Source organism: Gopherus flavomarginatus, chromosome 9 (assembly GCF_025201925.1).
Source record: "Gopherus flavomarginatus isolate rGopFla2 chromosome 9, rGopFla2.mat.asm, whole genome shotgun sequence".
NCBI classification, from domain to species: Eukaryota; Metazoa; Chordata; order Testudines; family Testudinidae; genus Gopherus; species Gopherus flavomarginatus.
The window spans coordinates 57,678,221-57,695,703 of NC_066625.1; the positions used below are offsets into that span (position 1 = coordinate 57,678,221).

The following is a 17,483-nucleotide window of genomic DNA, read 5'->3' on the forward strand; positions in this document are numbered from 1 at the left end:
GGAAAAGGTAATTTGCTCTCTACCACTATTATTCCCACTCTGTCTCCCCAGTAACAGAACTCACTCTTGGTCCTCTCATGTCTCCTCTTAAGTCAGTCAGACTGGTTCTCCCCTTTTTTCTCTTACTTTTTATCACCACCTTTTCCCAGGCTGATGCCTCTATTACTCCTTCTTTGCTAACGGCAGCCTTAAGGACTCAGCAGCTTATAGCAATGACATGGCTAAAGGCAGCTTACCATTTAGCTGTCTAAAAGCTGCTCACTCTTGTGACTTTTTTTTAATATTCCAAAACCCATTTGTGCTTCACAGAATTACTAGGTATACAGTAAAGTGGCTCATTTCTGTATCACATCCCATTAACTTTGCTTTGCCAATGACAAGAAAATAGCAGAAACTCAGGTTAGCATATGTATATATCATACACAATGACTAATTCTTGCAAGAATACACAAACTTCATCTTACAGTTGAGATTTGCGTAGTATAAAGTTGTATTCACTACAACTTTCTTATTATTATAGACACCAAATTAGTCACTTTATATACTCCATTTGGCATGCAAAGATGCATCTCCAAATGCACTGCAAAATTCCGGCCACGGACAAAGTATATTATTTTATACAGATTCTTTTATTTCCTGACTATTTGAGTATAAAAGAATCTGCTACATTGTATATGCACTGTCAGAATCTTTAAGCTGTACCTGTTTTATCGCATTTCGAATGGCTTCTGGCAAGGGAGCAGTGTTTCCAACACATGTTGAACATCCATATCCAACAACCTCAAACCTGCATTGAAAAACTGGAGTAAGTAGCAGATTCAATTATTTAAAATAAGTGTTAGTGAAACATTTGAAGCTGAGGGAAAATTTTTTTTTTTTTTGGTAGCGGGGCATTTTATAGTGAGTACACTGAAAAGAGCTAAAAATCCCATTACTTTTCATTTGTCTTGGTGAATTACAAAAATTAAGTCAGGTCTCCAGAATATCTCCTGATGTATTGCTATTACTTAGTGAAATGTAAGCAAGGGCAGTAAAGCTCATGCATAAAAACAAGGTAATACACAGTGTGATTTGAGTCTGATTATTATTGCTACTGAGCAGTCAAAAGTATAGTAGGTGTCTCAGACAAGCAAGCCAGGACATGGTTCTTGTCCTGAAAAATTTACAATCCAAGCTTCCAGTCCTGTGGAGCTCTGTTAAAGAAAACAGGGCTCTGCTCAGGCACAGGAGATCACCTGCAACTTGTAAATTGTATGTGCAGGGGCCAAGGCCTTGATACAACATACACTTATGTGTATGATTAATTTTAAGCATGCAAGTAGTCCCAAAGTCAATGGGACTAGTCACATGCTTAAAGTTAGGCACCTTGCGGAACTGGGGCCAAATCTAAGGACTATACATAAATCCACTTTTCCCTCTGTCAGTATGAATAAAGAAGTTAAACTTACCCAAGTTTACTGAGGTATGGTAACACTCCACTTGAACTGAGGTAATGTGTAACCATCCCACTACCCGGAGATAAACTTGTTCTTATATAAGGTTTAACCATCAGTCCAGCTTCGACAGCTTTTCTGGCTAAAAGACCTAAAGCAAAACAAAGCAATAGTTAAATAAGACTTGTGCATATTTATTGGAAGAGCAATCGGATTTATAACTACCAAAATGGTGTCAGGTAGGTAAATTACTGTGATGAGGGGAAAATAAAGGAAATCACAATTTACTGTATATATTTGTAATATTCCTGAGACAAGTAATATAACAAAGTTGTTTTATCAATAATAAGTCATACTCGTTTTCTTATTCAGATCAAGCAGATGCCCATTTTCTTGTCCTTACCTGACAGAAAATCTCTTCTCCATGTTTTAATGGATGGTCTAGCGGTCAGAGCATGGAAGGATGATCTGCCTGGGTTTTATTCCAAGTTCTGTCACTGACTTTTCAATTCCTGCTGTTAAAGCTCAGCTAGCATCTGACTATAGGCTAAACTTCACCCTTACATTCAGGGATCAAAACCTCTTGACACTATCAATGGTTATGTCGATATCCATAGCCTTTTGAAAGGAGCCCTAAACAGACTGTTCACTTTATGATCTGACATAACCAAATACAAACTTATCAGAACTACCTTCAGAGGCACCTAGTTTTTATAGATGTCTGATAAGGCCACAGAAATTTTGAAATTACACAGCACTGTGTACAATAAAGGCCACTTCTCATTAACACAGTTCTCAATACATATAACAGGAATTCAGGCCTAAAAGTACAATGAACAGTGTAACTTTGAGGTAAAAGGTCTGGACACTGGGAATTCCCTGCACTGAGCATTTGCAGAATTGGGTCAAAACTGACGAAGACCATGTAAACACCAGATTGCAACAGTGAACCAAAGTTAGTTGTCACCAGTCTCAACATACCTGCGGCAAGCATGACAGATGGATTGCAGTTATTTGTACAACTAATTACTGCAGCAATGACAACAGATCCATGAGACAGTCTGTACTCATTTCCTTCATACTCAACGGGCACAATGTCATTTTGTTTCTCAGTAGCAATTTGAAACCCTTTAAAGCCAATCTAGATGACAAAATATATAACAAGTCAAGAACAGAGACAATTCAACAACTATAACAGATTCAACACTTGAACAGATATGTACCTCATCATAGCACGATTATGTGAACTGTCACTTAAGACTCATGTACTCTGTAAAAGTGTTTTTCAGTCATATGAGTGGAATGAAATCTAACAGGTTTTCAAATAAGTCTTCAGAGATGAGTGCAAGGACTCATTTCCCTCAAATGAACAGTGATGCACTCATCCATATACCTTTATAACTGCCATTGTTAATAGTACAAAATGTGTGGCAGTAAGTGCCTATGCATCAAAAGCAGGATCAAATTCCTAGAGTGTTTTCCCTCTTCTTTTAAGGGAATTCCCTTATTTAAAGGAATGGACATTCATTCAAGTATATGTAGTTTGCAAAAGTAGAAATGCATGTATCATGTGGCAAGGCTCAAGACTATTTTAATATAAACCATAATGGGTCCATTAAAAACAATTCCTCCAGCACCATATACAAGATATTCTACTCACTAAACCAGGGGTGGGCAAACTATGGCCCGCAGGCTGAATCCGGCCTGCGAGCCATTTTAAGCTGGCTTGCGAGCTCCTGCCAGGGAGCAGGGTCAGGGGCCGCACCATGCGGCTTGGTCCCACTCCATCCGAGGTGCTGGGTCGGGGGCTGGACCACGTGGCTCGGCCCCGCTCCGGCTCCTACATGCTTCAATGGCTCCCTCCAGTGCTCCGATGGGAGCTGCAGGGGCGGTGCCTGTGGATGGGACAGTGTGCAGAGCTGCCTGGCCACGCCTCCACGCAGGAGCTGGAGAAGGGACATGCCACTGCTTCCAGGAGCTGCTTGAGGTAAGCGCCGCTCGGAGCCTGCATCCCTGAGTCTCTCTCCACACCCCAACCCCCTGCCCTAGCCTGGATCCCCCTCCCACTCTCCAAACCCCTCAATCCCAGCCCGGAGCACCCTCCTGCACCTCAAACCTCTCATCCCCAGTCCCACCCCCAAGCCTGCATCCCTAACCAGAGCCCTCACCCCCTCCCACACCCGAACCCCAATTTTGTGAGCATTCATAGCCCACCATACAATTTCTATTCCCAGATGTGGCCCTTGGGCCAAAAATTTGCCCACCCCTGCTCTAAACCTAATTAATTACATTTCTTCAGCACTATTTTATAACAGTCTGAAATATAATAAAGATGAGTTAGTCAGACAGTAAGCTGTCAAACCAAGTTTGACTGGGAGAGGATTAAAGATAAACTGGGCCTCGGCCTGTAACATTTAATCTCCCAGAAGTCTTCATGGCCCATCCAGAGACACCATTCCCAGTCAGTTCAAACAGCTTCCCTGCGATCATCTATTTTTTTTCACTACTGAGTCTTTGATTTTTCTCCCACATAAGGCAAGTCCACCACAGCTGATTGCTACACACTGTGGGTCTTATCCAAAGCCCACTGAAGCAGTAGACAGATTTCAGTGGCCTTTGAATCTGACTGTATAGTACTTGCAGTTCTACTTCTGACTCAGTGCTGATCCAGCCCTTCTTGATCCCTGATAGGATGTTGGGATTGAAAATTCAGCTCTCATTCAAAAGCACTGGAAATCTGAGGCTCATGGTTGTTAAGGCACGTTTTTTTTTTTTTTGTTTTTTTTAAATTTACAGTTATATTAAGCTGGGGTAAACTGAATTTACCTCCCAAAACCACTGAGAATCATCGTTTCAATTTCAAACAATGAGGCTGATTTGGAGGTATTTTTAACTCATTCATAAGAAATGGCACTGTACAATAATTTTTGCCCCAATTTTGCTTTAAAATAGAAATTCTCAAAAAAAAACCCCACTCATATACCTAACTAATTTAGCAATTAAAAATGACTTAAATGGACAAACTGTAGAAGTATGGAACACCTGATTGCTTAACTTTTTCACTTTTCTGCTTAGTGGATTCTTAGGTCCATAATATGAATTGAGGCTTTTTGCAATTTTTATTCAAATTTTCTACTGTTTGAGGCCCAGTAACATTCCTATGATGGTTAGCACACAGAGCTATGCCCAAGGGACACTCACTGAGGCAGTGAATATTTGTAAAATAAATGCTTCAGATTACGGACTATAACTTTATAAACTATTGTGTTCAGTATGAAAGCCAAAAAATGAGTTACAATACATCTACCTACCAAACCAATAAAAGCAAAGTTGTACAAACCTTCTCATTTAAGCAGGCTTGGAAATCACTCTTCATATTAGTAATAGCCACTCTATCCTGTGGCCTTTTTGGACCACTGACATATGGCGTTATAGAACTCAGATCTATTTGTATTATCTGGAAAAGAAAAAACAAAACAAAACAGTAATGCATGCTAGGAGACACTGCCCGATAGGTAACAGCACATTTAGCCCTAGTTTTTCAAGGTAACTGGGCCTATTCAGTTTAGTAAATTTGAATGTTCTGTGATGTTTTTCCATTGAAAAGTGAGACTTCCATTTTTAAGATGGAGTATGACTAATAACCCTTTATCGTGAACAATCTGTGAGCTTTGATGCCAGCTGCCAAAATTTCTCATGAAGTCAGACTTATATGATACCCTAAAAGAGCTGGTTGATGAAAGGAATTAATCAGCCTTTCCTATACTTATTATGGTGTGTAAGGTTGTTGGTTTTTTTGGTAAAGTATCTAACTATCCAAAGCTATGAGTTAAGATATTCATGTACAAATGTCAATTAAAAATGGCAACAATTACAATACAATAAAAATAATTTATGAATAATGAATACAAATATTTGCAAAAGCAAAAGTCATTTTATAAATACCTGGGTATATTCAGGTTCCTCTGAAGAAATCTGATTATTTCGAAATAACTTCACAGCTTTAAGATATGCTTCCATGGACTCAAGCTTGGCCTTGTCAAAACCTATGGAAAATATTTCCAGACATGGGAAAAGGCATGCTACTGAAAAAAAGGCATAACTTACTTGTAACTCGGGTTCTCAGAAATAAATATTTTGACAAATTCACACAGAATGTGTGTGCTGCCCCATGGATTCCATGAATCAAGCACTATTGAAGAGCATAACAATTATGATTTTGCATTTTAATAACTGCCCTGAATATGTCTTCTTGCCATATAATCTTCCATATACATTCTACCTCTGTTCTATTAGCAGCTTGTTGAGAAGACACAAAATCTAAAAGTGAAATACAGTACTTCAATCTTTGAAACAAGGACGGACAAGCTACACAAACTGAATAGCTTGTGGAAAACATATGTACTATTAGTTCATAATTAAGAGCTCTTTTCATTTTCATCTGATCACCTAACTGCAGCCTAAGATGGACCTCAGAAAAGGAACATTCATTCAGCATATACCCTTCTCACTATGACATGGTCTATGGGAAGCATCAGCAAACACTTCTTGATCCTTTGAGCCAAATTAGGCAAGAGGAGTGACTGAATTTCACTTTTATAGGAGGTGACAAGGGAGAAATCAAAAGATAACTCAAAAACCAACTAAGCTGAGACACACTAAAATAATCCTGCAAAAGACCATTCTCGGCAGGCTTAGTTTCCCGGCAGCCACCAAACTCTGTCTGAACTTGTTTTCAAATTGTTATAAACCATTTTAAACATGGGTTAAAACCAATTTTGATTATATGTATTAAACATGGTTTACTTGGTTGGTCTGAACCACATATATCTGAGTCTCTAACACTGTTTCAAACACTGGTTAGATGAAGTAATGGTTTGTGAGGTCCACAGTGACAAGGCAAATCACATTTAATCCATCCTGGCAGAAACCATTTTCAAATATATGCTCACAAATCTTTTCCCATCATATAAAAGGAAGATTTAATTAACTGTCAAGAGGAACCACTTTACCATGTTGCCATACCTGGCCTTATAGCATAACTCATGGAGGGGCGGGAAAATGGCCTGTCTTGACAAAGAAGACCTCTGCATGCTCAAGAATAAGTTGACCCTGAACAGTGATGGCAATGATCAGACTGATCAAAGAAGACATAATATAACCAGATTTGGTACAAGCTTCAGAGGCATGCCAGCTATCCATCAAGATTTAAAAAAATTATTTCCTAGCTTAACTAGAAAAACCGTAATTAATGAAATCTAGTGCCACAAGGAAATTTACATGCTAATAATCTCCAAGACCCAATGGCCACTTTCACAGAAAAGGTAATTGATATTCATTAAAGCAATATAATTTTTATTAAATTTAAAATTCCATTGTGTCCATGCGGCTATTCATGGGAGGGATCTGCAGAGTAGCTCCCCATGACACAGAATGTTACTGCACAGCAGAACTCATTACATTATCTCCATCAAGCAGGTTATAATCCTGAAGAAAAATACTGTCCAAATGGAACGCATGATGCAATTTTAGACAAAAATACTTGCCATGTGAGTTTAAAATGCTAATATGCTGAATCATGTGTGTTTTACCTTAATTTCATCCTTACCTGTATGCTTTAAGTGCTTTAGCGTCACATTATCAACAGGGAAAAAGCTCAGAATAGCACCATATTCAGGACACATATTTGCTATTGTGGTTCGGTCAGCTAGAGACAGCTGGGAAACGCCAGTTCCAAAAAACTCAACAAATTTTCCAGCCACTCCTGCTTGCCTGAGTTGCTGTTAAAAATGAAATGCAGAACTATAAAACATCTGAATAGAAGATATACTACAAGGAATGTTTGGTGCAACAGTTTGAAATTAGTAACCATTACTAATTTTACAAAATGAAATACAGTGCAAAACTTCTTTATACCTAAATCGTGTCCACAAACTTCAAAACTTTATCACTTAGACTGAACTCTGACAGAGGTAAAAACCCTCACGATATCTCTCCGCATTGACTCAGTTCAGCAGATTTTCAAGCAGTAAGTGTACCGTGCTTTTTAAAGTGTTGCTAGGACGAGTCAGGAATTCACAAGGCAACATGTGGCTTTTCATTTGGTAGTCAAGGTGGTAAAGATTCAGAGGAAGGAATTTAAAGCTCTACTCTAAGGCCAGTGAACTAGTGACAGTGTTTTGTACTGTCATGAGGAACGCCTAGTTAGACACTATTCCCCCTCTCTTGTTCCCCAAGGTACCCTAGCTGTGAAGGCAGTGAAATTTTAGAGAACAGTGGATGGCAATGACAAGAATGAGATAACTGCGTGAGGGAAAATATATTTGTAGAGGTCAGGATGAGAGGACTAATCACAAATATCTAAGCAGCAACACTTGTTGCTGGAACAACTCTGAAAATAAAACCACCACACTGGAACTAACATAGTTAAGCAAAGCGACACTACTGATGTGTTGGGTGCAGTCACTGAAACCTAAGTGCTGCCTTATCCCTGATGGTCCCCCAATTTTCCTGGGATAACCCCCATTCATTTTGAGGCACTGTACGCTGCCTCACTAATCCTTCCAGGATGCCAACACCTGTCCTCCTTAGGCTAGCATGGCTGCTGGTAAACTGTGAAGGGGGTAGGGGGAAATAGCTTAGTGGTTTGAGCATTGGCCTGCTAAACCCCAGGGTTGTGAGTTCAATCCTTGAGGGGGCCACTTAGGGATCTGGGGCAAAAATCAGTACTTGGTCCTGCTAGTGAAGGCAGGGGGCTGGACTCGATGACCTTTCAAGGTCCCTTCCAGTTCTAGGAGATGGGTATATCTCCAATTATTACACTCTCCTCATCTCTTGGAGCCAAGCATGCTGCATTCACAGCTAGGGTATCCTGGGAACAGAAATCAAACAAGGCTTTTCTGTGTGATGCTGCAATCCACTGTAACTAGTTCATTGGGCTTGGAGAGCAGGGACTCATTGATATTTACCCCCTCTTACAATTTCTGATTTATAAAGACAAAACTCCAAGTGTAGTGAAAAACTGAAAAATACAAACTGATTAAATCTTGCTAAGGATCTGACCTGAAAGGAAGCGTTCACCATACCAACATGAATCACTCTGATACCATTTACCAAAGGCCACAAAACCCAGGAGTGGAGATCCCGAGAGACAGGGCCGCATTCTCCTTTCACTACATTTCCGTTACACTGCTGTAATTACTGACTTCAGTGAAGTTACTCCTGATTTACCCTAGGTTGAGAGCAAAAGCAGGGTTTTGAAGAAACACTTTGGAGCCAAAAGTCAAACAGGAGGGTTTTTCCATTGCAGAGACTGCGTAAAGGCTCTCACTAGGAACACTGACATTAGTTTCATTTATAAAATGTCTGTAAATACATAGTTATATGTATGGCCTCTAAGGGACCACTGGTAAAAAGGAAATAAATAGGACTTAAATGAGCAGATGCGTACTTAGGGGTTAATAGAGATCTTGCCATTTCATATAGCTACAGTTAATGATGCTGCATCAGAAACTGCGCATGTCTTTTATTTCACTTTCCAAGCATCTTGGGTAGAACTCCCACAATAACAAAGTCTGCTTGATTTAGGATTAAACAGAATTCTAAATTACCTTAGTAATGCTTAGAACAACATCTATGGATGTAGCAAGTGGGCTGGCTAAGCCTGTCAGCTCACATCCAACTACCTCAGGCAAAGTGAGTGCAACTGGCATTCCCAGCATTACTGCTTCTGTTTCAATACCGCCAACACCTGGAGGGAGAATATTAAACTGGTTTTATTCTGCTAAGTAACTGACCTAATAAACATTTTGAAGTGCATATTAAAGTCTAATGAAGTTAAAGGCTATAATAATCTGTAAAATAACACATCCTTACTTGTATATGACTCCAACTGAAAGACAATATGTACAATATAGATGTCTTCTACTAAAAAGATTGGACATGAAAGAATCTTGCAAAACTACTGCTTAAATTATCACATTTTAATCCTGCTGGCCTTGTGTACCTTATCTACTACTGATTTTATATAACAACTATACTAATATTTATCTGAATTTCACACTCACATTCAAAAAGAAGTATTTATCTGAACACTGAATTAATTTCCTTATAATTATTTTTCTTTAAATTAGAAAAAAAAGGAATTTATTGCTGGTGAAAGGTGTTGTATAGAAGTTTTCTATTCATCCAGAGAACACATGCAGCATGGACAATAGCCATGGAAGCTTCCCCACACTGCCATGCCAATGTGTGTCTAACTACAGTAACAAGAGCTTTGCAATATTATGATTTCCTTCAAATCCCTTCTCAGGATACACAGTTCTTGACTGATTTCCAGTGACAACATCAAAACGTTCATCTATGCATTATATAAATGTCTTAAAAACCCAACTGTTTAGGTTGTGAATCACTATTATCCTGGGAATGAAACTGGCCTTACTATACGGAATCTTTCTAGTTTCTTTTAGAAGAACTGCAAACAATTTCAGTCCATTATTTGTATGTCATGAAACTCTATCTTCAAAATATGTTTTCCCTAAATAAAATTTCAAGTTCTGAAATGCTGTTAGGCTTGAAACAGAAATATCCAATATGAAAAAAGTATTAAATAGTAATTATTTTCTATTTAGATAGTAAAAAAACCAAAAACTTACAAATGCAATTGAAATTATCAAGTCATGTACCAAATACTTACCCCATCCCAAGATCCCCAAACCATTTACCATAGTTGTATGAGAATCTGTGCCAACGACACTGTCGGGATATAGGAAATCTTTAACTTCAAAAACAACTCTTGACAAATATTCCAAGTTCATTTGGTGTGCCATTCCTGTTCCAGGTGGAATTACAGCAACATTCCTAAAAACCTTTGAACCCCACTATAATATTTTTGAGAGAATATAAAAAAAAAAGGTTATTGTGTTATATTTAAATCAACCAGGATGTTTTGCATTTGTAAAGAAGGTGAGCTAAACTCTGTTTAGTGACATAAAGCCACATAACTTTAAAGAACACATAATAAAGAATAAAAAAAATGAACATCATTGTACTTGCTCTTCACATACAATTGGCTGTTCAAGTAAGTTGGGATATACACAATTTCAGCATTTATACATGGTTCTACTCTGAAAAGTGACTATGTAAAAATCCACACATCTGCTTCCTGGGGGTATATAAACACACATCATCTGATATTCCTGGCTGTGGTTTTCATTCCCCCTGTTAGTACTGCAAAGCCATTACGGCTATGAGAGAATGAGTTGGATTCTATTCCTTCCTGTTCATCAACAAAATTATCTACTAAATTCATAATCACTTATATATACAAACCTAATGAAAGCAATGGGCTCATACAGATGTCACTGAACTGAGACAATGGGAAAGCACAAGTGTAACCAAGGGTAATACTTGGCCAGCAGAACCATTGGTACTGATTATGTTTTATGAGATTGCAAAAAATACAGATTAATTCTCACAAACTTGGCTGAGATTGCAAAGCTGACACTTAGAAAAACATCTTTTTACTAGGGCTGTCAAGCAATTAAAAACATTAATCGTGATTAATCGTGTTGTTAATAATAGAATACCATTTAAATATTTTTTGATGTTTTCTACATTTTCAAATATACTGATTTTAGTTACAACACAGAATACAAAGTGTACAGTGCTCACTTTATATTATTTTTATTACAAATATTTGCACTCTAAAAATGATAAAGAAATAGTATTTTTCAATTCACCTCATACAAGTACTGTAGTGCAATCTCTATCATGAAAGTGCAACTTACAAATGTAGAATTCTTTGTGACATAACTGCACTCAAAAACAAAACAATGTAAAACTTTAGAGACTATAAATCCCCTTAATCCTACTTCTTGATCAGCCAATCGTGAAGGCAAACAAGTTTGTTTACATTTTCAGGAAATAATGCTGCCTGCTTCTTGTTTACCATGTCACCTGTTTACTTGTAAACTCAGATCACAAACATGGAAAGCCAATTTTCAGAGTTACTTTTCAGAGTAGAACTGCACTTTAATTGTTAATTTCTTTCTTTCTTGGTTGGTTATGTGTTAAATTACACTAAAAGCTGTTTTATCAAGCATGTTGGGGAAATAAGGGGTGCCGGTAAGTGAAAAATGTGGGTTAACTAAGAGGGAGGGAGTTTGGGTGCAGGAGGGGGCTTGGGGCAGCAGGTTGGGGTGCGGAGTGCTGGATCCGGGTGGCAGTCACCTTGGGCGGCTCCCCGCAAGTGGCGACCTGTCCTGGCTGCTCCTAGGTGAAGGCACAGCAGGTAGTTCTGCCCGCTGCCTCCGCCTGCAGGCGCCGGCCCAGCAGCTCCCATTGGCTGTGGTTCCCAGCCAACAGGAACTGTGGAGCTAGTGCTCGGTGCGGGGCAGAGTGCGGAGCTGCCTGCTGCACCTCCACCTAGGAGTAGCCAGGACAAGTTGCCGCTTGGGGGGACCCGCCCAAGGTGACCATCCCCCCAGATCTGACATGCCTGCACCCCACCCCACTGCCCTGAACCTCCTCCCGCACCCAAACTCCCTCCTCCAAAGTCCACACTCCGCACCCCTTCCTATGCACCAGCCCCATGCTAACCGGACTATAAACCAGAATTTCAATGAAGATCAGAAATGCCGATTTATAGAGCTTTCTGGTTGGTGAAGTGCCGGATAAAACAGCTTTTACTGTAATTATATGTAATGGTACTACAGAAGAAAAATGCCCTAGCTAATCAGCAACATACATAGTTAGGTATCCTGTTTGTTGACTGAATAGCAGCACATCATGCTGCCTTATAGTGATCAGAATTCAGGTCACAAGTTCCTAGGCTAGCAGCAAGCACTACAGAAACACACTGAATCAGAGGAAGGGAGAAATGACTTACATCAGTAAAGCAACCCCACCATAACTGCTAGCTGGTTATCAGAGTGGCAATGACTTGTACCCAAATCCCATTCAGAAGTAGTCCCACTGATCTAAATGGGACTATTGGCTTAAACAGAGATTTGCAGGATCAGGGCTTTGTCTAGGGATAAGGCTGGTGCGAAACTCAGCTGTATTTAGGCTTTAAAATCTCTCATATATGGCACCTCTTTCCAGTCCTCTTAAGGCTGATGATTGTTGATTCAACAGACAGTACCAACTTTTAAGTATATGGGCTCTATTGTCTACCAGCTAAAAATTCCTATGACACTTTAGATGAAAACACTTTTGGACTGATGAAGCAGTTAAGCTGTAGAGACGCAGACAGATAATCTGCGGCAGATAATTCTGAGGTGCTGAGAGCTCTCAACACACTTTCATTTCAATGGAAATTTAGGATGTTTTGCACCCCAAAGTATCAAGTCCTTAGTGTCTGGTCAGTTTCACTTTTGTTTCCAGTTAGCATCACTTCCGGTTCTCAGGCTCGAACACCATACTATCGATATTTGGGTTACAAACACTTGGGAAAAGTTTAAATCCAAATAAATCCAGTATTTCAGTTAATATTAACTTATTTACTATTTCTATTAATATTTTGTACCCTTCCTCCTTTAAAAAACCCACACACACTTTAATTAGGGCTCTACACTACCTAAGAGTCATTAATTACTTGGGCATTCTTCCAAAAAATTGTATCATCATGTTATGCACTAATCAGCTGTACTAATATACACTCAAAAATTCTGACTTGAAAACCTGACATTTTGAAAGCGATATAATAAATCCCCCTCTACCATCATGAACTGCCACGGCCATTTGAAAGCTTGACAAAACATCAAATCAAATGAAAAAATATAATAAAAGGGCTGTAGAAAAAAATGGCATACCTTAAAAAACTGAAGCCTCTCTCTATTTCTGCCAAATTCCACCTCTTGGTTTTTTAACACTGTTTCAGGCCTAGAAATTAATTAAAATTAAATGATAAACAATGGCATGTTTTGAATGATAAACAGTGAGATTTGCTTGTTGCTTTTATTTGCTGGACTGCTCATTCATCACTGCAAATAGCAGAATTCTTTAAAATCCTTTTAGACACGACTGAGGCAATTTCTTCCAAACAAGGAAGTGAAGAAAGGAGAAGATGCCCTCTGAAAACAGCAGAGAAAGGGACTGGTCTTCTCATCACACACAGCATAAATGAGAGTTTTTAGCTCTAATTTGCCTGAAACAAGTAACCTCAAAAAACACTCATCAGAAAAATATACCTTCCCAGCACGTGAGGGACAACAATAACTGCACTGTCAAACAAGGAAGGTACTTCTAACTGATATTCGTAGGAGTTGCTTACCTCAAGCAATTTGATGTTGGGAAAGAAATAAGGTGTCTGATTTATGTTATTGCTGGCAAGAGAATTGCTCATTTTCAACTCTAGTCCTCTAACTGCTGACTAGAACACCAATAAGATACCGTATAATTTATTTGTAAATGTCTTCCAGGAACTGTATTAATTTACTTATATATAGGCGCTCATCACCACAGTGTCTAAACATGAACGCAGATGACTAACTTTCCTATGTGTTTGTAATGAAAAGCATCATTTTATTAAATGACTGAAATTCATTGCTGGATTGTGTTTTTATAGCTACTGCTTCTCTGGGAGCTTTTTTGTGAGAGAAAGTAATAAAAGCCCTTCTCTAAATTATATTTTAGGGCTGCATTTTACATCATGACCTTTCCCCCTTTCTCTTCTGCAACAGAGGACGGTCATATAGTGTATTGTTTTACAAAGGTCTAAGGGATAATCATCACTCAAATTGCAGCTTAATGAATGCCACTGCTGGTAGAAAAGGGTGTGCTGGTATCAGCAACATCCAGATTGCAGAAAACATTTAACTTTTCTTATCACATTTCTGTTTCTGTCTGGAAAAAGCAAAAGAGTTTGAAATATTTTTTAAATAAAATTTGCAACACAATCCAAATACTGTATTGTTGTGGGTCTCCTCTTTGATATAGCATTGGAATTCTAGATATGTCAGCCACAGAAAGACAGATCTAGCCAATCTATCAGAGAAGATAGGTGGCAGTTGAAAGATGAGGGTTATTGCATGCAATTGTCACAGATGGAGTGCTGCAAAAGGACCTATAAATAAATGAATCTTGGGAAAAGGCAAGCAGATGAGGCCTTTGTGGGGTGTCACATACAGCCAAGATGTAATGCTGCATTTCAACTCAGTGACAGATGGATTAGAGGTTATTTGTGGCCTTGGGGATGATATATAGACTGCTTTCTTAGCTAGTATGGGGATGTCCAATTCTTATCAGGAAAGAAAGGAGTTTAAACCTTCTGTAAATCATTTACATGAAATATAAAACAATAGGGACTTTCAGATTTAAACCAAAGTTTCAACTGTGCCTTATTACATTAACTAATTTATAGAGCACTGTTCCTATGTATCACTGCCCTTACAAGGAAATGAGGCAAGTCTCCAGCTCAGATTTGAAAAGACAATCAAACCACTAGGATAAATGACCCTCTGCAGAATGCTTTACCTAAGTTCTTCTCCTGTTTTAGGTCAGTTCAAACACCTGTGGTGTTAGACACCATCCTAAATGCTCAGACCTGTTTCTGGGTAGAGTGGACGGAGATGCAGAAAGGCATATTTAGCATAGAGCAGCATCTCTGTCAGTTGTTGCAGGCATTCTGGATGACAACCAAGAGGCTCCTTCAGTGCAGCTTAAGGCACACTGCCTGCTTTGTGGAGGACAGACAGCTTATTTTTGTATTTTGTAAGCAATATTTAAATTTTACAATTAACTCCAAAAAGCTAGCTAAAATTAGCCAACAGGCTTTCACAAGGCAGGCAAACACTTTAAAAGCTGTACTATTGCTCTGGAGACAAGCCTGCATCATCTGATAGCATGGTACAATTTTTCTGCTCAACCTTAAATTTAAATCAAAAGCACTGCAAACTAAAAGGAAGTGCTGAACTAGGAGACAGCACACAAAAAGGGCCTGCATTCCAGTCGGTAAAACACAACCATAATTCCCTCCAGCAAAAGAAGGATTTGACAATTAAATGTTAGCAATAAAAGCATTTCATACTCAGGCACTGGTTGAAGATGAAATGGACAGAGGATAGGAGTATTCTCAATCTGCGCAGAAAATTTTCCTGAGTTACGACTTGATTCTCCAGCATCACATGGCCCTTTGCAGCCAGTTTGGCCCCTGCAAGGTACCTTCCGAGGCTGCGCTTTATGTGGAGAAATCTTTGCCAACGGCCTCTGTAAGTCACCACCTCCAGGATTCGGAGCATTCTGTATTGCACTGTCATTTTAAACAGAAAATGAAACAAGTGCATAAAAACATTTTCCTACTGAAAAAATACCCCCAACAAATGACCAACTGTATCTAAAAGGTCACCATTTTATTACAACCCTGGTGCAAAGTAAAGTGTCACTGGGTAAGTTTAGTTAACCAAAGAATACATCATGGTGACCACACAAAAATACACTGTACTGACCTTTAGCTTTTCTAAAAGGAACTGTAATATCTGCCATATAAACTACTTACTCACCTGATTGGTCTGCCAAACACCACATTTATTAACAGGACACAGATGGTCCTTACACTGTTTACTCAAGGTCTGAAGGGAAGGGATGTGACGAAAGTCTTGTCTCAGGGAAGGGTTGGGGATTGTGTTTGGTTTTACTCTCTATTGCAGCACTGTCGACATTTGTTAGATCCCTGGGGAATCGTCTCTTGCTACAGTTTACTCAAGGAAGCAGTTGTGATATTTTATATTTAATTGTGTTTTGGAAATAAGGGCTCAAGCAATAAACACATTTTATTACTACAAATATACAATTATTATACTTCAGGCTCAAGAAAATAATATAAGTACATACATAAAACACTGTAGGTAAACATTTTTAAAATCATCTATCCGTTTACCATACTACACTCTATTTACACTACACTCAATCTTAACAGGAACACACTGAAAAAACCCACTGTGAAAGATGATTGACTTTTTACCTCTAATGGTTACATTCAATAATTTGCCACATTGAAAAACAGGGCTATCAATGTTTCTGCTGCTCTAAAATAAAAAGAACAAATTTCCATTCTCTATTGGCAGGATACCATACCACCTCACAGGGCATTTTGTCTGAATCTAAGCTCAGTTCACAATCTCTCGGCTAGCGGGAACTGGAAGCTATGCAGACGCAGCACCCTGGGGAAGGGCCTCATATCACACTTTAGCAGATGCTGACAGACTTCTGTGGACTTTCCAACAGTGAACTAGTGGAACTGGATATATCAGTAGAAAGCAGCACGTTGAGATCTCCTGCCAACATTTGGCCTTTCTGATAATTTCAGACTTAACTAATCACAATTTGGGCTTTTCCCCTTCAAACACAAGGAAGGGTTAAAAAAAGAACTGGTCTGCTGGAGAAGCAATATCACAAAATAATCATCATTTCACAGCTATACAGTGGAAACCCGATTATCTGGTCTAATTGGGACCGCAGGCAGATCGGATAACCAAAAATATGGATAAACTGGAGAATGGGTGGCTAGGGCTGTCAGCTCCAGGTAGCTGGGGCTCAGGCTGACAGCAGAAGTCCCAGCCACCTGGAGCTAACAGCCCGAGCCCAGCTACTGTCAGCCTGGGATGGCTGGTGATTTGGTTAATACCGAGAGCTGGATAAGAGAGGCTTGGTTAACTTGATTCTACTGTACTTTCTTGCTTTTCATTCTTCTAAATTACTATTGCCAAAATTGGAGTTGTGTATGTATTTAAAAGGTTCACCCAAAAACCAAATATGCACAAGACTGTCTTTCACAGCAGTTCTGAACTTTTTCAATTCACCGGAGACTGAAATCACTATTAACCAGTTTAGACCAGTCAATATGCCCTTTGGGAGGCTACATGCTTTGAAAGAAGAAAAGGAGCTGTAATCACATAGGGTATGTCTACACAGCACGGCTAGCTTACCCAAGCTAGCTTCACTCCATCTAGCAGAGTAACAAAAGCAGTGAAGACAGTGCAGTACAGACTTCTGCATGGGTAGCACAAGCCTGGCACAGCCCCATGGTACATACTCTGCTTGCTATCCCTC

At 39.2% G+C, this 17,483-nt stretch overlaps 1 protein-coding gene and 1 long non-coding RNA gene across 4 annotated transcripts in view; one reads left to right on the forward strand and one right to left on the reverse strand.

Annotated features, from left to right (window-relative positions):
* LOC127057897 (uncharacterized) overlaps positions 1-13,979 on the forward strand; it is a 31,269-nt gene extending 17,290 nt beyond the window's left edge. For both annotated transcript variants that reach the window (XR_007776215.1, XR_007776219.1), the window contains exon 3: positions 13,452-13,979. This is a non-coding gene — a long non-coding RNA (uncharacterized LOC127057897). The remainder of the gene's footprint in view (positions 1-13,451) is intronic.
* The window catches only part of IREB2 (iron responsive element binding protein 2), a 37,725-nt gene that overhangs the window by 10,647 nt on the left and 9,595 nt on the right, over positions 1-17,483 (reverse strand). For both annotated transcript variants that reach the window (XR_007776195.1, XM_050966980.1), the window contains exons 5-14: positions 15,463-15,684; positions 13,247-13,316; positions 10,129-10,312; positions 9,044-9,183; positions 7,042-7,213; positions 5,379-5,479; positions 4,774-4,890; positions 2,415-2,574; positions 1,449-1,584; positions 703-787 (exon numbers count right to left, since the gene is read on the reverse strand). Coding sequence is in view for 1 of the 2 variants with exons in the window: in XM_050966980.1 (XP_050822937.1) it covers positions 703-787; positions 1,449-1,584; positions 2,415-2,574; positions 4,774-4,890; positions 5,379-5,479; positions 7,042-7,213; positions 9,044-9,183; positions 10,129-10,312; positions 13,247-13,316; positions 15,463-15,684 (1,387 nt within the window). In the remaining variant the exon portion in view is untranslated. The remainder of the gene's footprint in view (positions 1-702; positions 788-1,448; positions 1,585-2,414; positions 2,575-4,773; positions 4,891-5,378; positions 5,480-7,041; positions 7,214-9,043; positions 9,184-10,128; positions 10,313-13,246; positions 13,317-15,462; positions 15,685-17,483) is intronic.